Below are 25,084 nucleotides of genomic sequence, written 5' to 3'. Positions count from 1 at the left end.
AAGAACCAGGCTCAGTGATTTCGAGGCTTTCAAAACTTTCCTAAGTGCCAATAATACAGTGTTGCAAAGCAGAGGGTAGACGCCATTGCCACCCACAGTGATTTCTGGGGTGCTCTGTAGATATCACCTTTGTCACCTTTGTGGGCAGCATGACACCAAGGATTTAAGTTCATTAATTTATAGCATAATAGTTTTCAGCCCTTGTTTTTAAATGGTGTGTTTTTAATATAAATGTTGCTCACTATCAGAAATAGCTTGAAATTTTTTAAAAAGATAATCAGTAAGATAATCTTGAGGGCATGTGATCATCGGGTGACTCTGTCTTTGTCATCTAGTTCTTAGTAGAAAAGAACAGCTGATTTAAAGTTCTTTTTTAAAGAAAATACGTTGTATGCACTTTCAATTTTTAATACCAGTTTTTTTGTTTTTATGGTGTGTTTTTTTAATTGATTTTAGAGAGAGGAAGGGAGAGAGAGACATCGATATGAGAGAGAAACATCCATTCGTTGCCTCCTGCACCTGCCCCAACTAGGGATCCAACCCGCAACCTGGGTATGTGCCCTGAACCAGGAATCGAACCCCAAACTTTCTGGTGTTTGGGATGATGCTCCAACCAGTTGAGCCACACTGGCCAGGGCAATACCAGTTTTAAATCCATGCAATTTATTGAGTGCTTACAGAGATGATGGTGATGATGGTAATGATGGTGGTGAGGTCGAGTGCCACTCACTATTTACATTTGTCACACAGGTTTTGGTTGAGTTTTCAGAACAACTCAACCTTAGGCAAGTGCCTGAGAGTCAGGCAGCCTGGGTTCCCATCTCAGCACGGGAACTGGCTTACCAGACTCACCTTCCAGGCTGTGAAAACTTGTTGTGTAATCTATCTAAGCGCAGTTTCCTTGTCTTGTAAAATGAGTTTAAGAATAGTAGTTAAGGTGGTTGCTAAGAGTAAATGAGATGAAGCCCTTAAATAAATTGATGCAAATTAAGTGCTCATTAGACAGGACCTATGGCTGCTGCTGCGGCTGCTCCCCCCATTCTGCACATAAGGCAACAGCCTGGAGACCAGAAACCCGGCCCTGGTTCCTGGCAAGTAAGGGGTGGACCCAGGATTGGAACCTCAGGAGTTAGGTCTCCAAAATTCTGGTGCTCCTAAGCTCTCTGCCGTCCCACAGACACTTTGGGGTGGATGTTTTTAGACCAGTGTTGGATTCCTCTAGCAGCTGACCTAAGGATCCGCCTTTGCCTCTTGAGCCTGTTACTAATAGAAGCCCTGAAGCCTTTTAACCAGCTTGGTGGTCGTTTTTTAAACTTGATCCAACTGAATACGTCCTTAGTGCCTGTGAAATCCACAAGTTAGCTTAGTAATGTGGTCCAGGGTGTCCAGAGTTTTACTCTGCCCGTCGCAGGAGGTGATTCTGCTGGGGAGAAGCCGAGGTGCGCTGTCTTCATGAATGCGCCTGCCATTACAGACACGTTTCTCTCACACACAAAAACGTCCCTCTCCCCTTCTTTTTTTACACATGTACAGGTTGTGGAGTTAAGGCAGATATCTTCATTTTAACACCCCCACTTACACTCACACCCCCAAAACAGAAATGCCAAGGTTGTCTACTTGGAGAATCACAGTCATTCTCCATCTCAGTTTTTGTGCATAAACCTGGCTTCAACCCCTTCTTCCAAGGCCCTTCCAATTCTGTGTTCTTGGCAGGGCTCACTGCCCCTGGAATGAGCTTGTTAAACCTCAGATCCCTGTGTTTTCTTCACGGTGAAACCTCGACGTGTTTGTAGTTCTAATGGGGGAACTAAGGATCCAGTGTGATTGAGTGAAACATTTGACATTAATGTGCTGTCTTTAAATTCAGGGTTTCTTTGACATTCATTACTTTATTTTAAAATTATTAATGACAAATTTAGGGGATGAGTCTACCAAACCCCTCTCTTGTTTTCTGGAGAATGGTGTTGCATTTTCATTTCCTCAAGATTCTGTGACTTACCATAAAAGTATTTGCAAGTATGCTCCCTCCCCGCAAGACGCATGTTATTTATCTGCGTATTTTATGTACTCATGCTGCCCGGTTTCCAGCCCATTTGCTTTTGTGTCTTTCATACTGGACTGCAAACTCCTTTAGACTAGAAATGTTGACCTGTTCAGTTTTGCATTCTTGTACATGACAGTCATTCAGTAGCTGCTTATTGAATTGAATCTTTGGATTTCTGAGCTTTGCTGTACCTGCTTTGTAAGGATAATTATTTTGGCAGTAGTTACATCAAATTCAGAATTGCAAAACTTTTCAGTTGTTCTCAACGTTAAAATGAATAGCTAAGCTACCAATTTGTATTTACACAATATATGTGCATATATGTGTGTGTCAGGTAGATGTGGGTAGTTTACATACATGTGTATACCTTATAAAATAGGAGGGAAGTGAGCAGTTCAGGCATTTGAAAGATGGTACAAATGCCCAGGGAGTTTTCTTTTATTGTTCTGAATAAAGGGGTTTGGGGGATGGAGACCAGGAAAGAGAATATGTGCTTTCCTGGGATTCTTTTCATATAGTTCATACACTTATGGAAAAGAGAACCATTCAGACATTCATTAGTACACTAAGAAAGAATATTTTATGTTGGATTCTTTTCAACTGGAAGAAGTAAGCTGGGTTAGCTGAAAGGAAGGAGGGGAGTTTTGAATGGGTTTGAACTCTTTCAGAATGCAGGTTGCACAAAGTTAAATAGAATTACCCACACTATTTAAAAATTATATGCCTATATTATCCTACAGCACAAGCTAGAGTTCTTTCCTGCTTGTGACCAATGTTTTGATCACACTGCCCATTATTTTGTGTTGGTTAACCCAAGGACAGTTTAGCTGCCAGCTCACCAGCCTCTTGTTTATTTGTAAAGGGTAGAACTTCACGTCTGAATGTTTTATGCTAAAAGAAGATATTTTCCTTCGACATTGTGCAAATGAAAACCATTTCCTTCTTGGTGGGGTAGGGAGCAGGCAGGCTTGGAAGGGCTGATGGCTAATCTCCCCGGCTCAAAAATTAGATATGATTATGGACGGCGCTTTTCTGAGGCAAGATAACATGTTATTTGTAACACGACCCCAGCAAAGGCTACCCAAAAAGTGTGGGGGATGTGCAGTTGGGTTGTACCAGTAAGAAAATTATGGGTTCCTGACAATTCCAAGAATACAAATTCTATCCTTAGAAGACTTCTTGTAAGAAAGTGCATGTAAGAAAGCAGTCAGGTCCATTCCAAAGAAAACCATGACATCTGTTACAAAAGTCTTATTTATATTATAATATGGTGTATGTCTCACCCTCCATTCCTAGTGGGAATGCTTCCAGCGGTCGTGGCTCACTGGTGCCCCCTGGCGGTACTCAGGCCACCTCACATTTGTGCCTTGGGGAAGACCCCTGTGGTGAGCAGGGCAAACGCAGCTTCCAGGGGTAGAAACTTAGCCTCCAGGATTCGAAGCTATTGGTGTCCTCGAGATTTCATTGAAGCTTCTTTCTCATCCTTTTGTTTATTTGTTTTAGGCCAAAGAACTGCCCACTTTAAAGGATAATGATTTCATCAATGAGGGCCAAAAGATCTATATTGATGACAACAACAAAAAGGTGTTCCTGGAGAAACTGAGAAAGGATGTTGAGGTAAGAAACATCAATGGCACAGACAGCCCCATTGCAGAGTGTCAACACTGTTGGTTTTTCGGAGCTTTGTAAGCCATCTGTCTAAATCTGAAACTGAGGCAAAAATATATATTATACATTATCAAAATCAGATATAAACAAATTTATCTCATATGTGATATGGTTTGAAAAAGAAGTGTGCTGGTTCAGCAGCTCTCTGTAGGTGACAAACAAAAGAAAGCACCTGCTGTCTTCTGCTGATATCTCCCCGCTCAGGTTCCCACGTTCTTTGCCGGTGAGGGTAGCCTGTGCTGGTGGGGGTAGCCTGTGCTGGTGGGGGTAGCCTGGGTGTAGTTAAAGCCCATTCAGACTGACTGCCCACAGCCACCAGAGTTGGGCGAGGGTTGGGGGGTAAAGACTGCATTCTGTCAAGCCAGCAGAGCATTTCAAAAACAAATGTTTAATAACCATTTGAATTTGGGGTTTTCTTCATCAAAACCACATCTCAGTGTTAGTAAAAATAGCCTTGGTCACTTAATGCTTTAATATTTTCACCAGCCTCTCTGAAACGATTGTCATTAGGCCAGTGAAGCCAGCTGTACACTTGTCAGGAATAGCACAAAGGCAGTTTGGACACCAGGGACGTGGGGGATGGTTGTGAAAACTAAAATACTATGCGGAAATGGGCTTTAAGTCTATAATGGCGTTTTCTTTTTAAATATTGTTTTAAGAATTAAAAATACTATACCTCTTCCTTTCCTTCTGTTTATTGTAAAGGTATTGCAGTTGTCCTGTTGGACTTTCTTATATAATTCTTTTAGAAATATATTCAGGAAAAGTTATTTCCTTGAAATGGGTTAGGTTATAAGACAGTTACTAAGTTTTTCTGAGCTGTTACTTTTGTTCATATGTATGTGTATACACTTGTGTACTTTTTTCCTACTTTGAAATACAGTTCCCCTCATACCATACAAATTTGTTACGTAGAGGCTTTGTGGAAAGATTTTCTTTTTCATGCCATTAAACAAAAACAATTGAAATGAGTTGAGCCACAGAATGAGTGTCATGCATTAGGTCACATTCCCCACGAAGGCAGAAGCGGTGTTATAGTTTCCTGTTTCATCTTCTAACATCTCTTTCATTGCAAGACACTCAGACTGACTAAGTTAGTTTATAATTATTTTTAAGTCATAAATATTTTAATTTTAAAAATTTACACTATTTTAACCTACATGGTACCTATGCTTCTTTTAGAACCTAAATATTGGTGATTTGTATGTGTCTACTTTTTAAAACATTTTTTCTCCAGCCTTTCATTAATAAGCATTTCTTTTTCCTCAGTTGTCAGAGGTTATTATTGAAATGCATATTAGTTAAGCATTTCCTCTCTGCTTTGGGAACAACTTGATCTAATTGGTAACTAAGTACCATAGGTAGACATACACTTTTGGATTTTTATTCATTAATCAGAAAATCTTTGATCCTGAGAATAATATTGTTTTAGCAATTATGTATGATAAATAGCCCTTAGGGTTGTCTGTGATCTGCCAAAAAATTTTCTTCTTTTTTTTCTGTTGGCTGTATAGCACTATATGATAGACTCCAGAAATAATGTAACTGAAGCAGTTCAGATTTACAGCTGAGTTACATAAGGATCCTCTTAGTCCTTTTGTTGTCTCTAATAATGTCGTTGATTAGAGGATTTGGATAGTTTAATCCCATACATGGCTCTCACACTTAGCCGTTTTATTGAAATGGAGGCAGGGCGTAAAGCGTTCTTTCATTTTAAAAAATTCTCAGTGGTTGATAACAGTGTCTTTAGTTTTCAAATTCATGCTGAAGCATCATTAAATTTTTAAGCAGGTAATTATGGTGAAGTAGCTTGACATCTGATCTTGACAATGAGGCTAGAATTTAATCTAGCTTAGTTTTTTCATCAGTTCCATGCTTTCTAATTTAGCTGACTGCCCATTTATTTTGAGTACAGTGTTTTGGGGGCCAGGGAAAGGGTTTGTTTTTTTGTTTTTACTTAATGCTTAAAGTAAAAGATGAGTATATTACAGCTCAGTAACCTCGTTTTGTAGAAAAAAGTGAAGAATTGTCATTTGAAACTCTAGCTGCTTTTTTTCTGCACTAGAAATCCTGTTCTATTCATAGGCCATGAAAAGTACTTTAGTTCAGATAGCTTTGCACATAACTAAATTTATGTGAGCCTTTTTCTCCAAAACAAAGTGCTCTGTGGAGAGTGAAAATCACTTTTGCCTCTGACCTGCTTGTTGTCAACTCTGATCATGACGGTGAAGAGCCAGAGCTGGTCCCTCCTCCCATTGGCTCACACTGGGATCCAAATGTCACAGTGCAAAACTGCTCTCACTGTGGTATCTGGGAACGTGCCTATCACAGGGCCTCTGAATGCTCACATTTATGGTCCCACAACCTTGACAGTGGTGGGAGGGAGAGGGTAGCAGCCAACATTTATGGAGCATGGAGAGCCAAAGTCCTTCCCATGCAGTCATTATCTCTCTTCATTATAACAACTCCTTGAGGATGAATGAGGTTATTATCCCAGGTTATGGATGAAAAATCTGAGTCCAGAGACACTATATAATTCTCTCAAGGACACACAGCTACTAAATTCAGTCTGGAATTTGAGGCGGTCAGAGGCCACACTCTTAACCTGCTCTGATATAAAATGCAAATTAAAAATGTTCGTGGGCACAGCCGAGACTTCATTTTCTGATAAATGCTCCAAAGGAGGATTATGATAACTCTTAACAAGTGATAAAATATAACTCTTAAATAGAGCTGGTTGGAACTTTAGTTCTATGTCACAGATGTGTAAGGGTAATTCAGTGAAGCAAATGTGTTCATAAGGTTAACAAATAAAGTGAATTTTAAATCTGTTGTGAAGGAGAGTTTATTCATGGCTCTTTGCCACATAGGTTTTTAGAAGAGTTTGTGAGAGGGCTCATAAAGATCTTGAGGTAGACACTAGCTCAAAGATGAGGCAATTATGAAGGAATCAGACTAGATGGGATATTCTGAGGGAAAAAGAGACTGATCAAAGATCTTCAGATAATTATTAAGAAATTGGGAAGGAGGAAAGGCAGGGGACCTAAAGATTTAAAAATTTTCATGCTTTGAAATCTTTACTTTTTTAAAAAATATAATTTTATTGATTGTGGAGAGAGGAAGGGAGGGGGGAGAGAGAGAGAGAAACATCAATGATGAGAGTCATTGATCGGCTGCCTCCTGCACGCCCCCTGCTAAGGATCGAGCCCACAACCCGGGCATGTGCCCTGACTGGGAATCAAACCTCGATCTCCTGGGTCACAGGTTGATGCTCAACCGCTGAGCCATGCCGGCCAGACTGAAATCTTATGTACTGTTTAAAAAAACCAGTAAATTTGAGACAAAGCATAAAGGGATGAACAGAAACTCAGCAAATACGTATTAAGTTCCTAATGTTAGTTGGAGGCAGACCCCAATAGTGGAGCCCTTGACTCCCTTCTCTCCTCTCAACCTGTAACCTTCCAGTCCACAGTAGCTTTGCAGTAATCAATAGGATTTTTTTTCTAATAAGAATCTCGTATTTATTGCCACATTTTGTTTCACTCTACTTCAGAAACATTTAAAATAGAGTTTGTGACCATAAGAGCTAGTGAATCAATGGGCGTTTCCACCTGTCTCTCCTGTTGGGCCACCTAACTTGTGGTTTAAACTACATACTTGATGAAAAAAGGCCTTTCACCATAATGATAACAACATGGACAATTATAATAACAGTTTCCACTGTTACATGTTTCATTGCCTCAGCTACATTATTCCTTCGTGATCCTTCCCACACCCCTGTGAGTTGAGTGGTATTGTCCATTTTATAATTAGAATAACTGAGGCTTATAGAGGTCAACTCCTCATCAAGGCACAGAGCTAGTAAGTTGAGAGAAATAAGATTTAATCACCTATCTGACTCCAAAATATATACTCTTTTTAAAAAAAATAGAATATCTGATACTGTAATTAAAGAAGAATAAATGAGTCTCCCTTCTCAGCAAAACCTATACTCCTAAGCTCTGTGCTGTTCTTGGTCTTTTCCCTTCCTGTCCGGGCTCACGGACATGAAAACTTACATAACACCTCTTTAGGCCTACAGTTGGTTTCCTTGATCTTCTCGGGAATGTCAGAACAGCTTCTTACCTAGAGATGCATTTTTCATTTCACTGATGGTTTAGTGGGCAGTGCTGGGAGCTGACTTCACTTTTGAATACAATTGTTTCCTTACTGGAAGAGGAACCTAAGCAGTGGTCTGACTGGAGATGGGAGGCCCAGGAAGGAGCTCGGGACCTGCCTGAGCAGCACGGATGTAAGGGGACGGTGTGGGCCTGGAGACCACCCCACTTAGTGCAGCCGTCCAGCCCCAGTTGGCACCCCTTCCCTGTCTGACCCTTAGCAGATTAATTACAGGCAGCCCCTTACTTCTGTACATAAAGCACACTTGAAAGTGCATTTGAAAGTCAGCTGTCTGAAGGTCAAACAGTGACCCTCATGTTAAACACAGATTCTGTTCTGCAAAGATAAATTGTAAATGGTCTCCTTTTGCTTCTGATAGGTGCTGACTCTTAGAATCTCAAACAAAGGTTTTTGTTGTTGCTTTGTTCTTTGTTTTTATTTGGTTGGGGTGGTTATTTCGTGGAGAAAGGGTTTAGGAGAAATTCAGGAAAGTTAAGGAGGATGGGGAAGAAGCAGGCACCTCATTCACTTGTTTAGTAAATACTGAGTACCTGCCAGCACTCCCAGGGGGTCAGGAACGCCTTGGGGCAGACGCAGCCAGAACCCCTGCCCTCGTGGGGCCGCGTGTTTGAGAAAGACAGAAATTACTCAAGTAATCTAGCAAGATGAATGTGCAGCTGAGCCAAGTCATTAGGGAAAGTGTGCGGTGCTGTGTACGTGCCCATGCTTTGGGATGTGGCCTGGGCAGGATAGGAGAGGCTTCCTGAGCAAACCCTGCAGCTGAGATCCGAAGATTAGTGGGAGGTAACGGGTGGCAGACAAGAATAGGGTTCAAGGTGGCCTGAAAGGTGATGGGGCCAAACTAACCAGGTCCCCTGGGCCACATTAGAGTTGGTTTCTGCCCTATGAGAAATGGGACACCATTGAAAGATCTAAAGCAGGGGCGTGGCAAGATCAAGTTTTCGTTTTGAAAAGCTGTTTCCTTTCCAGAAAGCTGGAGGGGGAGTTCAGGCAGCACCCAGTCTTCCCCACTTTTCAGGGACTTTCTAAGGGCCCAGAGGAGCAGAGATGGGGAGCAGGGGACCTTTGCCCTGCCACCAGACCACCTGAGCAATATCCAGCCTGGCCAGGCCCCCGCCCGCCCTGCACCCACTGCACATCCGTGAACTCTGGGGGGAGATGTTGCCACCTGGCAATCAGTATGTCTCCAGGTGTGCCTGGACCTCTGGAGGTGGGGGGCAGGCCAGAGCGAGCCCCTGATAAGGGGGTCAGGGCAGGCTCTGTGCTAGGCTAGGGAGGGGGCAATGGAGGAGACAAAGGAGGCACTGACCCTGTTCTCTAGGAGGCCAGAGGCTGAGCTGAGCCGCAGACACAGCCTCCTGGGAGCCATGGGAAAGAGATGGGGCAAACGCAAGGCCACTCGTGAGTATTCTGCCCTTTATACTTCCTGGGGGTTAGAGGACATGACCGTGTATTTCTAATGCAGTATTTCCCAATGTCTCTGTTCCCCGAACACTAAGCTCACAAGCTGTTCCGAAGGGGGAAAGCAGGTCCCATGATCACGTGGGTGTGATTTCCCTCTCAGGGACCCACAGTGCCTCCTAACCTTGGGAGCTCCTCCTCCCCAGAAACCATTGGATTTGTTTAACTCATTAGTTCCCTCCCAGTGTGTAGAGGACAAGATTTGGGGAAAGCTCCTGAATGCAGCTTCCAGAGGCAGCATAATGCAGTATAAAGAGCGTGAGTTTTGAACACAGGATCCTAAATCCACTCCTTCTTGCCTCCCTCCTGCAGGCCAGCATAGGCCCATGGGGAGCAGAACAGGAACCGAGTCGGTGCCTGGCTGGGTGTCGGGCTCTGTGTTGGTAAAGGATTCACACGTTTTATGGTATTATTATTCTCTCGAGATGGGGCAGGTCATCCACACAGACATTTTCCTGGCCAGATGCTCCCTGAAGCCCAGCAGCTGCCAGAATGGTATGGGAGGGGGCGCAGTCTCTGACCACTCGAAAGGAAGTCTGGCCAAGGGGAGTGGAAGGCCCAAGTTGGTTCTGTGATGGGTGACTTTATGGTGGACTTCGGGGAAAGCCCTGGGAGGAGCAGTGGTTCAGAAAACTGACTTGAGGCTTGAGAATCAGCACTCTGTTGTTTGTTTTTTTAATAGAATAAGTAGCACCTTTATATTTTTTCCACAGCTTTATTAAGGTATAATCAACAAATAATATTGTAAGATATATACAGCATACAATGTGATGATTTGATATATTTATCCATTGTGAAAGGATTCCCCTCATTGAGTTAATTAAAGTAGAACATCCATCACCTCACATTTACCTTTTTTGTGTGTGAGAGAACATCTAAGACCTACCCTCTTAGCAAATTTCAGTTACACAATACATTGTCATCAACTGTGGGTCACCACGGTATACGTTAGACCAGCAATTTTCAACCGGTGTGCTGCCAGAGTTTTTAAAACATGCAATACCTGACTGATCTGTTTTCCCTTAGATTGTCAAATTAAAAAATGACAACAGCCAACACAACAATAGCCGTCCACTGTGAATGAATCAAAATTATACCTTTTTTTTTTTTTTTTTGTCAATTGGCAAAAAATATTTGTTGGTGTGCCACAGAATTTTAGTAATTAGTTTTTGTGTGCCAGGAGATGAAAGAGGTTGAAAATCACTGCATTAGATCCTCAGACCTTATCTATCTTATAACCGAAAGTTTGTATTCTTTTACCAACCTTTATTTCCCCCACCTCCAGCCTCTGGCAACTACTTTTCTCATCTGTTTCTGTGAGTTCCTTTTTTTTTTTTGTTTTTAAGATTCCACGTATAAGTTATACCATGCAGCACTTATCCTTCTGTGATTGGCTTATTTCACAGTGTAATGCCCTCAAAGTCCATCTATATAGTTACAAATGACCGGATTTTCTTATTTTTAAGGCTGGATAATATTCCATTGTATATATACCACAACTTCCCTATCCAGTCATCCATCAATGGATGTGTGGATTGTTAGGTTGTTTCCGTGTCTTGGCTATTGTGAGTAATGTTGCACTGAACATAGAAGTGCTAATAGAAAATGGTTTCATTTCATTTGGTTATATACCCAGAAATGGGATTGCTTGATCATATGGTAGTTCTATTTTTAATTTTTTGAGAACGCTCCCTATTGTTTTCCGTAGTAGCCACACCAATTTACAACCCTGCCAACAGTTCACAAGGGTTGCCTTTCCTCCATGTCCTTGCCAACAGTAATTTCTTGTCTTTTTGGTGACAGCCATTCTAGCAGGTAGGAGGTGAAATCTCACTGTGGTTTTGATTGGCATTTTCCTGATGATTACTGATGTGGAACACCTTTTCATGTACCTGTTGGCCATTCAGCGCTCTTTTTTGATAAAGTGTTTGCTTCTATTTTTAAGTATTAGGTTTCTTCTCCCTTGTTTAAAGATTTGTGATTTCTTTTTTCTGAGCTCAAAACAAATGGGGAAAATTATGCCTGACCTCAGGGGATTCATAGTGGGAAGATACAGAAGAAATAGGAGCTGAGGAAGGGGTTAGCAGGCAAGAGGAGGTTTGGGCTGGTGCCAGCTGAAGGCATTAGGAAACAGCTGGAGTGTGAGGTCCTCTCCTTGTCTTTAAGGGAATACGGCTTCTCTTTCAGCTCAGAGACAGAGGTGCTTCCCCACAGGCTTGGGAGAAAGAAGTGGCTTTGCATGTCTCTACAAATTGATTTCATTTCGTGTTAGCCAGACTTCAAGACCTGTAATTTCATATGCTTACCCTTTGTGTAAGAAAGTTCATTTCTTAAATTCTATCAGAGTAGCCCAAGGCTCATCAGTTGCTCTGCATCAGTGAGCAAGGATGGTACCAAATCCTTCAAGAGTCAGGGTCAGACACCTTTTCGGACCACGGGCCCTGGGTCGGAGCAGAATTGGACCCTGTGCAGAGCCAGCCAGCTGGGGATTAGGGAGCACTTTAGTTCCTGCCAGCAGATGGGATACCATATTTTGCCCTCAATAATACTATCCACATTTTGACTGGTCAGTTAGTATACTGTGCTTAACATCATGTGTCTGGGTACATCTACCAAAAAAGAAAAGAAAAATCATGACATGAAAAGTCAAAAAAGAACTTGGCAGGCGGGAGTAGCCAAACCCAGAGCTGGGTCTGCCCCAGGTAACTTTCTAGCTGTGGCTGGAACAGGAAAGGACTGGAACAGGAACCTGGGCCTGTGCTGCCTGGTGGAAAGCAAACCACCTTCAGCATCTCTGGTCGCCCTGCTTCTATCAGAGGGAAACCCGAGCAGGGCAGGACTGTGTCATTCACCAGAGCGTCGATGCGGGCATTTGCTGGCTGATTGGGAATTTGGGCTTTTACTTATTTGTGATGGACAGCATAACAATCTCCTCAGCGGAGTGTGCTGAATTCAACATGCTTTCACAGACTGTCGGAGAGACTCTGCTGGAAGCGACTTGGGAGGTCCCTGGTTTTTCCCATTAGCCTCTTTAATTGTTGAGAGAAATATTCTCGTCCCTCCTTCAGTGTCTTTTCTTGCCAGTCATGCTCTCTGCTCTTTGCCATAATCCTATCTAGATGTGATAAGTACATGCCTCTCAGCTTGGCATTTCTGGGGGAATAATACCAGTGTGAGGCCCCATTTTTGCCCAGAGAAACTGCCTGGGACCTGGAGAGCACATAAAGGCCACCTGGCGGCCCCTTGGGTCCCTGCCTCTCCTCCCTCCCCCCCCCCCCCCCCCTTCACTCCAGCTTCCCCCGTGTGCATTTTTCTGAGCTTGTTTTCTTTAAACCTAGGGTTTTGTTTAAGGCATAACTGACCCTGTCACCTCCCACCCTCCAGTTTCTTGCCCAGTTAAAGCTCATGGACTACAGCCTGCTAGTGGGAATCCATGACGTGGAGAGAGCCGAACAGGAGGAGGTGGAGTGTGAAGAGAATGAGGGGGAAGAGGAGGGGGAAAGCGATGGCACCCACCCCATCGGAACGCCCCCCGACAGTCCTGGAAACACGCTCAACAGCTCCCCACCCTTGGCTCCAGGAGAGTTTGATCCAAACATTGATGTTTATGGAATTAAGTGCCATGAAAGTAAGCTCAGTTACTATTAACTCTTTTTACCTATGAAGTGGTTTGATTTATGCATTATTTCCTGGTAGCTGTAACCCAGTTAAAATTATGCTGCCTGGCAAGCTTTGTTCTACAGAGTCCTGACACATCGATTTGGGGACAGGATTATGTTAAAGGTAACTGTAATCTCTGGTTTTGAAAAGTGTAATGTGATGAGGTCCTTGAATTTCGTGATGTTGATATACAACACATATACACAAATTTAAATAAATATAGATAACATATATAAGAAAGGTTTTTAAGTATTTTATTGTGAACTATCTTTTAAGTGAATCTAAAGTGTCACCAATTTGCCCTGAGCTAGGTGCATACATGGTCCACTCTAAACCTCACATGGACATCCTGTAGGGCAGACATCTCATCTCAGCCAGCCCTTTCCTTCCTAGGAGCGCTGAAGCTGGCCCAGGATGTGGGATGAGAACCCCTGATTTGCTGCTGTGTCTGCCCTCTGCACGCCCCACCCCCCCAATGAAGGGGTCTGCGGCCCTCTTCTCTAGAGTGGGATCCATCGTAATCCTCAAAATCTGGGAAATTATATTTGAAGGAATATTACATTCTACCATAGCTACATATACATGAGAAAAACAATATTGTAGAGAAATCATAAAAGTATGCCTTTTTTTAGTAATAGAAATTATGATTCATTATTGTTTTTTCAAAAAAATCTGATATAGCCAAGTGAGTTTGAGCTGTATTTTTATTTTGCTCACTAAAATTGTTTCTTTAACACAGAAAATTAAGCACAGTCAAATGTACTTTCCTTATTCTTTGTAATTGAAACAGCATCATATTTGTGGAAATATGTAGGAGATAGTCATTGTACATGATATATGCCTTTATCCAGTTCTGATATTAGACCCAGTGAGAATTAGTAATTATCATCTAACTAGGAATTAGAATCTAATGGTAGAAAAGGGTTAAGTAGCGTAATTGCTTCTACTTGTTTCGTAGAGTATTTTAAAAATAGAATGTTTCTTTACACCAAAGCAGGACACACTCATTGAAGAAAATGCAGATTAACAAAAAACAAAAGCACTTAATCTCACCTTTGGCCCTCCACTGTTAGTATCCTGGGGTTATGTTTTTTGTTTGTTTTACCTTTTAAACTGAGAGGGAATTGGGTACAGAGTTAAGCTGCTTAATAGGGAAACGCAGGAGCTACAGAGACTCTTTAAAAGCCTCTGCTGCCTTTGAACTTGGGCTCCTTCAGCCCCTGCCCTGCCGGACCCCTCACCCTCTGCACTCCCTCCTCCATCAGCAGCCTGTGCCTTTCCAGGTGTTGCCATTTGTGCCCCAGCTTTGCTCTTATTCCTTTACAGACTCACCTAGGAAAGAGGTGTACTTTATGGCGATTATTGACATTCTGACCCATTATGATGCAAAAAAGAAAGCTGCCCACGCTGCAAAAACTGTTAAACATGGCGTAAGTATCTCTGTTTTGTTTTCTTCTCTGCCCCTGGGCCCTTGAGTCCTCCAGGCTGCTCCTTTTCACTGTGATGCTCAAATTCCTTTGGTGATTCTTGTTCCCTGAAGGGGCCTGAGTGCAAGATTCAGAGTCAGCAAATACCCATACTAATGCTGCTCCCCTGCTGCCAGGCTTTAGGCAAGTCACTTAAATTTAGCGGTGGCTCCTCTTTTTACATACCAGGGATGTTCATAGGCACGTGCATCACCAGAATGTTATACAAATTCTTTTTTGTTTGAAAAATGTTTCAAAGATAAAAGTGCTGAAGATAGTTGAGTGTTTTAATATGAAATCTTCAGAACTGAAGCACTGTTCTCTGCTTTAGACATTTCCAAAATAGGAAGTATTATATATTTTTTCCCCATAGTGAATTGTATTTTTTCTATCACAGAAACCCAAAGTTTAATTATCTGAATTCCTTTGTTGTGCTTGCTCAGAATTATCACAATTCCAAGCCTATGTTCACTTGTTAATCCCCATGACAAGCTGAGGAGGAGTGCTGGTATACCCCTGCTTATCATTGAAGAAACTGAGGAGAGAGCCGAAGTGGTAACTTGCCAGGCTCACATCACTAGGAAGTGACAGAGGAGGGATTGCTCCCCAGGACCTAGCCCAGCGCCCTGCTCTGTGCTAGTCTCACTCCCCTATCCCACCAGTGAACCCCGTCTGCCTGGTTGAAGTTCACAAGTCGATGGTATCCATTGTGCTGTTACAGATCCACCAGGTGCACTAAATAAGCCATCGGCCTGGGTTGGAATCCCTATTTCACCTTTCCCTGTTGTGTGACCTTGAGGAAACACTTTGGAGCTTTAGTTGCCCCAACTGATAAAGGGGTCCTAATACGTTGCTGATTGGGTTTTGTCGGGGGGATACATGTGAAGTACAGGCTGAACACTGGGAAGATAACTCTGCGTTTGTTCCCATCCCATAGTATACCACGTGGCCTAAAATCGTGTGCAGTTTGCAAGAACAAAACATCACTCTTAGTAAAGGAATGTTGGGTTGATCGACTTCTGAGAACCATTCTCTGCCTTCAGGGCCTGGGCTCCTCTGTGGTGATCCTGTGGCCCAGGCCAGACATGGAAATGACGCTCCCTGTTGTGCATGGGTGTCTAAAAATAGCACCTGGTGACTTAGTAAAACTCTGTTCTTCCCCTTTGCATGCAGCTCAGGAAACTCGCCAGTAACTACCTTGGGTCTGCTTGCCTCTCGAAATAGGAAATCCCCCACCCAGCATTGCAAGGAACCCAGCATCGTTGCTCCAGGCTGGTCTCTGAAGGGGGGAACACTGGCACCCTGTGCCACATGCTTGAGGGAAGCCAGCCCCTGTTCCCCAGGAGACATGAAGTCAGCAGCGCTGTGTCTCTCCTGGTCAAGGTGCTAGGAAAGAGCCAGGGCAGCTGACATAGAACCTACTGTCGCTGCTGGCACCTTTGTTTTAGAGCACTCAACTGCTTACATGTCCAGAAAAGTGAACACAGTCCTTACATCATTGTCATTGGAGTTTTTCTTTAGCCAAATGTGGATGTTTGTGTCATTCTCAAGGTATCTACAAACTGCTCTCACAAACACCAAAAGTATTGTCCCCATGGTTTCTGAATGTAGGCCAAACAGAGTCCACTGTTTGGCAAGAACATCCCAAACGTGGCTAGTTTGATTTTTTTTTTTTTAAGTCACAGCAATCACAGTGTATGTGATAATAGCATCTGTTGTTCCTGCCACTCTGCCTCATTTTCACACATATTCCTAAGAAGAGCCTGCACAGATTTGAAAATTATTAGCTTTATATTCAGCTGCAATCAGAAATTGCTGTAAATACTAACTAGTTAATTATATCTATATTCCTCTTCTTTAAAACTACCCAGGCTGGTGCAGAGATCTCAACCGTGAACCCAGAACAGTATTCAAAGCGCTTTTTGGACTTTATTGGCCACATCTTGACGTAACCTCCTGCACAGTCTCAGACGGACATGAGCATGGGAAGGACAGAGGTGGCTTCGTGTAGGAAAAATGAAAACCAAACTCAGTGAAGCACACCTCCTCGTTTACATCTTCAGGCCAAGATGACTGATTTGGGAGCTACTCGCTTTAACAGCTACCTGATATTTCCCAGCATCATTCTAGCTATTTCTGACTTGTGTGTGTGTGAGTGTGTATGTGTGTGTATGTGTGTGTGTGCTGTGTAAGTGTGCATCTTCAAAATTAATTAATTAATTAATGAAAACCCTTCAGCTTCAGTCAGAGTGTGTTTGGGCAACAACCTTCTGATTCCAGCTGTGGATGGATGAATGAATGAATGAATGAGCATATAGGGGGGAGGGGGAAAAGGAAATGCATGTCAGACCAACCATGTTAGCATCACATGATAAACTGTGGATCAGTTTACTTTTTGGAGTTGAAATATGTGAGACAGTATTCATAATAATAATGAAGATAATAATAATGATAATAATAATGATGGTGATTAAAAGGAAAAAACTTAACCATGAATGTTACACTCCTATCACGCACGCTGACACTCCTTCATAGTTGTACCCCAAGCCCCTGGCACTGGACAGAGGAGTGCTGGCATCTCCTGTGTGTCCTGGTTCAGGGTTCTGCCTCCCCACGGTGTCAGGACTTCTGATGTCCCAGGACAAACGCCCCTCCTCCAGCAAGAAGCTGATGCCTCTAGTGATTCTATCTGTACATTTTCACCTCAGTAAATACATCCAGGAAAACTGCTTACTTCTCTTTCCTTGCCTGGAGCTTCTTCACTGTTACACTTACGTTGCAACATAGGAATTAATGCTATAAAATAAAAATAAAGCTTACCTGAAAAGTGCATAGTTTGGGGCAATGGTATCTACATCTCCCATGGTGGGAAGGTGAGCAAAGCATTAGAACTCTGAATTCTCCTGTTTTGATTACAAATCTGAATTATAAGATGTTTATGTTTGACCATTGTTTAAGCAGTGGTATTTTGTTATGAATTATCCCTTTACTGAAACCCTCACTATTACTGTTTACATTATTAGGAAAACAGGGATATTTTTGAATCTAAAAATTTAATGTATAGCATGTGATTTTTTGAAGTTTACATGTAAAGTCATTTTACAGTATAGGTGAAATAATGTTTGTCATATTTTGAAGTGTATACTGCTGTCATATTATGGGGTGAATGTTTTATTCAAAGTACATGGTAGGCAATCTATTACAATTAAGGGAAAAGGGTTGTTTTGTTTCTTCCAGATGTACATTTATAAACCTAATGATTTTTTTTTAATGCTTAACCCAGATCTGGTTCTGTAAGTTCATTGCCCTAAACTGTGCTGATTGTGTTTAATAAAGTTATAAGTTTCCAACATTGATCATGTATATACCAACTTTCCAGCATTTTCTGAAAGGCGTCAAGCTAAAACATTAGCCTTGCTTAGAATAGGTTATCAACTTATACACTGTGCTAAAGCTGTGCCTTTGAAATTCTTTGTTTAAAACATGAAATGATTTTTGTAGGCAGTTTTAGAGAAGAAGAAAAAATCCACCCTTCAGTAATTACTCATAACAACAAATACCCCCTGCCATACTGCCTCTTCCATTAACTTTACTTCAGGGCTTATCAAGATTGTAATTGCACCCAATGTATGTGGTTTTACTCCAGAAAACACAAGGTGATGGTAAATCAGTGTCTTTGGAACCCCGCAGCAACACCATCCTGCTGTTACCTACTGACTTCACATAGATTGTTACCCTCAACAGGTGATATTAACACCACTGCGACATAGCTATCCAAATCTGTATTTCATGCATTTAAATTTATTGAGACTGTGACTTGGAGCCCCCCCACTCATTCTGGAATCCAGTCACTTTCAGTGTTCTGAAGTTATACTGTAGTTTCTTTGACCCATGACTACAAAAGTGAGACCCTGAAGTAAAGATAAGGTACACATACATTATTTGAGTAACTATTTCCTTTGTGGCCAATCTGTGTATGCTTTTAGAAGTTTACAAAATGCTTTATTTTTGTCTATAACAGTCTCTGTCATTCATTTCTCTTGATAAACTATTTGAACAGAGTGAGGAAGTTTGCCTTGTATCTCTAGTGCTAACAATACACTCCAGTCGTGAGCCGGGCTTTACAAAATAAAGCACTTTGATGACTTACAATGTGGATCCTTTGTTCCTCTTTCTTGATTGTGTTTCTGTTGCAAACAAATTTTAAATACTTGATACTAAGATTATCTTTAGCTGGTCCTGGAAGAAATAAAGGTGACATTGAATCTTCTCACTAACTAGACCTTTGCCTGTAAACTTTTTTGTTAGTAAACAAGAGAAACTTCCAGGACAGAATTGACTTACTACAACATGGACAGGCATAGAAAAGAAATCTCTTCAATGACTACCCTGTAAAGTATATTATTTTATTTTTAATTTTTACCAACCATAGTTCTATGTCAGCATTTTTTGAAACCTTATTGGGATACCATTGATGGGTTAAGACTTCTCAAATAGCTTTCCATTGTCACTGATGACAGGTTAGCAAACATAGTTCAGCTGTAGCACTTGTTTTGAAAATGTATGTGTTCTAATGCAATTGGTATATGAGGAAATGATTTTAGCATAATGCGCTTTTCCCATTTACTTGTGCATATTTTGGTCCACAAGGAACATTAGATGAACACAGAAAGCTGCACCCACCCACACTGTGCTGCATAGGAAGACACACACCCCTCAAACCTTTACCAGCTACCTCAGTTCAACACATGTTAGAAGTCACATTGGTCCGTATCTGGAGTTACAACTTTCCCCCTGACTTCAAATCACTCTCCTGCCTCCATTTCACAATAACCCAAGAGCTGCAGCCTTTCTGACTCCCACTGGCACAGGCACCCCTCAGGTCTTTTACAAGGTAACCTGACACATTTATTGTGGTATTTATGTATCTCCTGACCATTTAGCATGTTTAAAACTGCTACTGTTTTTATTCCTATTTTTTTTAATGTATCACTGATAAAATGTTGGGGTGTTTTGCCCCTAATTCTATTATTCCCATGAGTTCTGGTTTTTATTGTGTGATTTTGCACAGAGCAGTGGTTTTAGGAACATATATGTCTCATTACAGCAGAGCTGACTCAAGTCAGCAGGGGTTTTAATTTGGTTTTCTTTGTGGACAGTGGAATGTAGACATTCATTTTCATTTTGTTTATTTAATTTCCTGGATTGAATTCACATTAGTGAATCCCAGAAAATTGGTTACTGCTAATTCATAGGAGGACAGAAGTTGGCCTGAAGCATTAATCCTTATTGCAACACTCTTGGAAATAGAGGTTAAGAGTTAAATGCAAGAGATTAGGAACCATGTATAATTAAGTGGAAGTGTACATAATTTCTAAATGTATGTAATGAAGTAAGGCAGTGCAGAAAAGGCAAGACCAAGAGGTTGAACACGGAGTTGAACTCAAGTTCTTACATCAGTGGACTCTGAAGGTCCCCAGCACCACTGCACATGGCCTTTCTAGGAATTTTAAATTAACACAGCCACTAGGATAGATATAACAATAATAATAATAAAAACAGACAAAGCAAGTGTTGGTGAAGATGTGGAGGAATTAAAACCCTCAAACACTGTTGGTGGAAATGTAAAATGGTGCAGCCACATTGGAAAACAGTCTGGCAATTCCTCAAATGGTTACACATAGGTTGTTACCACGACTCAGGGCTGCATTCCTAGAAGCCCGAGGAGAATCCATTTCCTGCCTTTCCCAGAGTGTAGAAACTGCCTGCATTGCTGGCTTTTGATTTTTTTCATCTTCAAAGCCAGTGTGTAGCATCTTCAAATATCTCTCCCTCCTTCTCTCTGACTCTGCTTCTGTCATCACACTTCCTTGATTAAATTAGCTAGTGGTCTGTCTATTTTGTATATTTTTTCCAGAGAACCAGAATTTTGATTAATGGATTTGATCTATCATTTTTGTTTTTAATCTTTTTAATATCTGCGTTTACCTTTGTTATATTTTTGTGCTTGCTTTTGGTATATTTTATTGTTCTTTTTTCTAGATTTAATTAGGAATCTAATTCATTTATGCTCCTTTATATTTTTCCTTGATATAGGTGTGTAAGGCTATGATTTTTTTTCTAATCATTGCTTCTCATACATAGAAGTAATATGTTCTTGATTTTAGCCTTTTCATTATCATTTTTCAGAAATTCTGTAACTTTTGTTTTTATTTTCCTTTTAACCCAAGAGCTGTTTAGTAGAATTTTTAAAAAATTTCCAGGTGGAAGTGCTTTTTTATGTTTTTAGTTTTGTTTTTAATTTCTAACTTTATTCTTTTGTGTGCAGAAACTGTCAGTAATATTCATTTTTATGAAACTATCAATGTTTTCTTTGTGCCCTAATATATGATCACTTTTCTAGAATGTTCATATGTACTTAAAATGAAGCTATATTTTATATTATCAGGGAGTAGTGTTTGATATACAGGGGTGGGCAAAAGTAGGTTTATAGTTGTAATACCAGTAATACAATAATAATACAAGTACAAACTGTTTCACATACAACTGTAAACGTACTTTCGCCCACCCTTATGTATCCAAAGGACCCTGGGACCGAGTGTACACCATTCACTCTAGTGATGGTGCTGACAGTGAACTGGAGCCACAGTAACTGCACACCCCAGTTTTTGTTTCTGTGCTCAAGTTTATATACACTTGCGCATGGACGAGAGACCCCACCGCCCTCACATGCTATCACTCAACTCTCAACTTCACTCATGGGTTGCTCTGCTGTCAGATCAAAGGCAGTTTTCACTCACCCAATTCTGATGACCTACAATCCAAATTTTCCTGTGGTCATTAGCATCATAAACTTGGCCAGTGTGTGTGATCTCCGGGGTTGGTGAAGTCCATCCCAAAACACCTGGTGCCCTGGGGCAGGCACAGTGCCCCCCTGCAGCTCCAGTCCAGCCTCTAGCAGGTCACCACCTCCACCTTGCTTGGCTGACCCCTGACCTGGGGTGCCTACACATGCTTACTCATTTTACCTTGTCATAGGCATCCCTGATTCCCATCATGTATACAGCAACATATAATCTTTCACTTTCTCCCTTCTCTTCCCATTTTGAGTTGTATCTTTTTCACTTTTTTGTAACATATAATGTTTATGTATTATTCTTATACCCATAAACCCACCATTATTTTAGCCTTTGCTCTACAATTAAATATAGAAAATACCAATCAGCCCTTTTACCAAGTTTCCTCAATCTTTATTGGATAAAGCTTATCCTTTAATACAAAATGGGCAAACTTTTTCAGTAATGAGACTGATAGTAAATATTTAGGCTTTGTGGGAATCTGTTGAAATTTGACTGTTGTTGTGCAAAAGCAGCCACAGACAATAAATACATAAATGAATGGTTGTGGCTAGGTTCCAACAAAATTTTATTTACAAAAATGGGTAGCAGGCTGGATTTGGTTGATGGCCAATTTCCTGACTCCTTCTGTGCTAGTTAATTTTATATGTCAACTTGACTGTATCATGGGGTGTCTAATAAAATCATTAGGCATTATTTCTATATATTCTGAAAGAAATTAGCATTTGAATCAGTGAACTCAGTAAAGCAGTTTGTCTTCCCCAATGTAAGTGAGCACTGTCCAATCTGTTAAGGCTCTGATTAGAATAAAAAGACAAAAAAAAAAAAAAGGAAGAATTCAGCCCTTGCTGCCTGATTGCTTGAGCTGGGACATTGGTCTTCTGCCCTAGGCACTCTTGGTTCTCAATCCTTTGACCTCAGAGTGAACCACATCACTGGGTTTCCAGCTTGCCAACAGCAGGTAATGGGACTTCTCAGCCTTCATAATTGTGTGAGCCAAGTTGTTACAATAAATTTCTATATCTCTGTCCTATTGGTTGTGTTTCTCTGGCATAACCTGAGTGATACACATGCTTTAATAGATTCCATAGGAAAGCACCTGTGTATGGTAGCCCATACGCAGGGTTCTTGCACACTTGGGACTAATTATTGATAGCCTTGATACTTGAAGGACAACTTGGGCGAATAATTTTCCTGGTTCATACTTTCTTTCCTTAAATTTCTTGAGATTACTGTTCTACTGTTGCCACTGAAATTATTTCATTTTTGCCCAGCCGGGCGTGGCTCAGCGGTTGAGCATCGACCTAGATAGAATCCAGGAGATCGGGGTTCGATTCCTGGTCAGGGCACATGCCCGGGTTGCGGGCTCGATCAATGACTCTCTCATCATTGATGTTTCTCTCTCTCCCCCTCCTTTCCTCTCTCTGAAATCAATAAAGATATGTTTTAAAAAAGAAAAAGAAAAATTATTTCATTTTTTTGCCTGGAGGCCTTGAAGATTCCTTCATCTTTAAAGTCTAGTCATGTTACTAGACCTTCAGTGATCCCCTCCTGATATTTATGCCTTGGTTTAATCTCCTCCCCTCAAGTGTAGGCTGGAACAGTGACTTCCTTCCAACAAATAGAATATAGCAAAAAGGATGAGGTGTCGCCTGGCCGGGCGTGGCTCAGCGGTTGAGCATCGACCTAGAATCCAGGAGATGGTGATTCAATTCCCGGTCAGGGTGCATGCCTGGGTTGTGGGCTCAGTCCCCAGTCAGGGGTGTGCAGGAGGCAGCCAATCAATGACTCTCTCATCACTGATGTTTCTGTCTCTCTCTCCTTCTCCCTTCCTCTCCCTGAAATCAATAAAGATATATTTAAATATATATATATATATATAAAATTAAAAAAGATGAGATGTCACTTCCAAGATTAGGTTACAAAAAGACTCTGGCTTCCATCTTCCTCACCCTCTTGCTCTCACTTGCACACTATGATGGAATCCAGCTGTCATGTTGTGAGCTGACCTAAGTAGAGGTGCACGTGGCAGGGAACTATATTGCTTACCAACAGGACCTTTAGCCTCCCCAAAACCATGTGAGTTCCTCCTTCAATTGAGCCTTCAGGTGGGAAGCAGCGCAGACAACTTAATTGCAGATTCATGAGAGACCTTTAGGCAGAGGCACCCAACAAAGCTGCTCCTGGATTCCTGACCAAAAGAGATGGTGAGAGAATAATTGTTTGCTATTTTAGCTGCTAAATTTGGGGGTAATTTGTTACACTACAGTAGATAACAAATACACTAGGATATGTCAAAGTTGATTAGCTCATGTTCATTTTGAGGGCTCCTCGTTCCAACCGTACAGTTTAATACTGTTAAGTACATTCACACTGTTGTGCAACCAGTCTTCTTTTCTCTTACAAAACTAAAACTCTGTATCTATGAAACAACTCCCATATTCCACCTTCCTCAGCCCCTGGCAGCGTCCATTTCACTTTCTGTCCCTATGAACTTGACTACTCTGGATTCTTCATATAAGTGGAATCATAAAGGGGTGTGTGTGTGTGTGTGTGTGGCCTATTTCACTTAGCATGATGTCCTCAAGTTCATTCCTCCTCAACCTCAGTTTCATCACTCCTCCCCCACATCCAATAATATCTCATCCTTTCCTAATTCTCCCTCCTAAATATCCCTCAAATTCATCTACTTCTTTTCATGTCTAACACCTTTTTTAAGCTCTCGGGATCCATTTAGTTACTCAAGACAGAAATCTGGGAACTTCCATTATTTATTTCCTTCCCACCACATTCAATCAATCAACAGATTCTCCTGGCTCTTTTTTTTTCTTTTCTTTTTTTTTAAATCCTCACCTGAGGATATGTTTTTATTGATTTTAGAAAGAGAGGAAGGGAGAGGGAGAGAGAGAGAGAAACATCGATTAGTTGCCTATCATTAGATTTTAAACCCAAAACCTGGATATGCGCCCTGACCAGGAATCAAACCTGAGATCTTCCGGAGCACGGGGTGATGCTCCAACCAACTGAGCCACACCAGCCAGGGCTCTCCTGGCTCTTCTTTCAAAATATCTCATTTCATCAACTTCTCTCTCTTTTCACTGCTACCATTCTGACCCAGGCCACCATAGTCTCTCAGTGAATGCTTTCTTGCTACAAGGTATAGTCTCCTCTTCTCAAAAGGTAAATCAAAATATGTCACTCACATATATGAAACCTTTCAGTGGCTTCTGATTGTACTTAGAATAATATCCAAACTTTTCACATGGCCTGCCAGGCCTTAAATGATTTGCTTCTGCCTGTTTCTTAAATCTTATTTGACCGTTTTATAATAGCTCCCTCCCCTCCAGCTATACCTGAGTTTTATTTATTTTTATTGAATTTATTTCAGGTAACATTGGTTAATAAAACTGTATAAGTTTCAGGGGCACAATTCTATAATGCATAATCTGTATACTGTATTGTGTGTTCACCACCCATTTGGGTTTTTCCCCTCAAAAAAGTCAAACTGTCCCCTTGAAGCCTTTGTCCTTGCTCTTCCCACATCCTGGAAGCCCTTCCATGAGCTTGTCACATGGCTCTTTCCTTCTCATACTGAACATCCTATGAAATGGAGGTTCTTCCATTATCTTTTATCATAATGCTCTTTTTATTTTCATTATAACCCATCTGATTAGGTGTTGCTTGCTAATTTATTTTTTGTTTTCTGTATGTTCTCTGGTATAAGGAGAAAGCACAGGTGCTGTGGGCGC

The 25,084-nt window shown here is 41.4% G+C and overlaps 1 protein-coding gene across 1 annotated transcript in view; it reads left to right on the top strand.

Annotated features, from left to right (window-relative positions):
• The window catches only part of PIP4K2A (phosphatidylinositol-5-phosphate 4-kinase type 2 alpha), a 162,019-nt gene extending 143,389 nt beyond the window's left edge, over window positions 1-18,630 (top strand). The window contains exons 7-10 of the mRNA XM_087825484.1: window positions 3,548-3,661; window positions 12,737-12,980; window positions 14,339-14,442; window positions 16,350-18,630. Coding sequence (XP_087681610.1) covers window positions 3,548-3,661; window positions 12,737-12,980; window positions 14,339-14,442; window positions 16,350-16,430 — 543 coding nt within the window. The 3' untranslated portion in view covers window positions 16,431-18,630. The remainder of the gene's footprint in view (window positions 1-3,547; window positions 3,662-12,736; window positions 12,981-14,338; window positions 14,443-16,349) is intronic.
• Window positions 18,631-25,084: the final 6,454 nt, after the last annotated feature.

Source organism: Miniopterus natalensis, chromosome 1, assembly GCF_054644295.1.
Source record: "Miniopterus natalensis isolate mMinNat1 chromosome 1, mMinNat1.hap1, whole genome shotgun sequence".
NCBI lineage: Eukaryota > Metazoa > Chordata > Mammalia > Chiroptera > Miniopteridae > Miniopterus > Miniopterus natalensis.
This window is presented reverse-complemented; position numbering and strand designations above follow the sequence as displayed.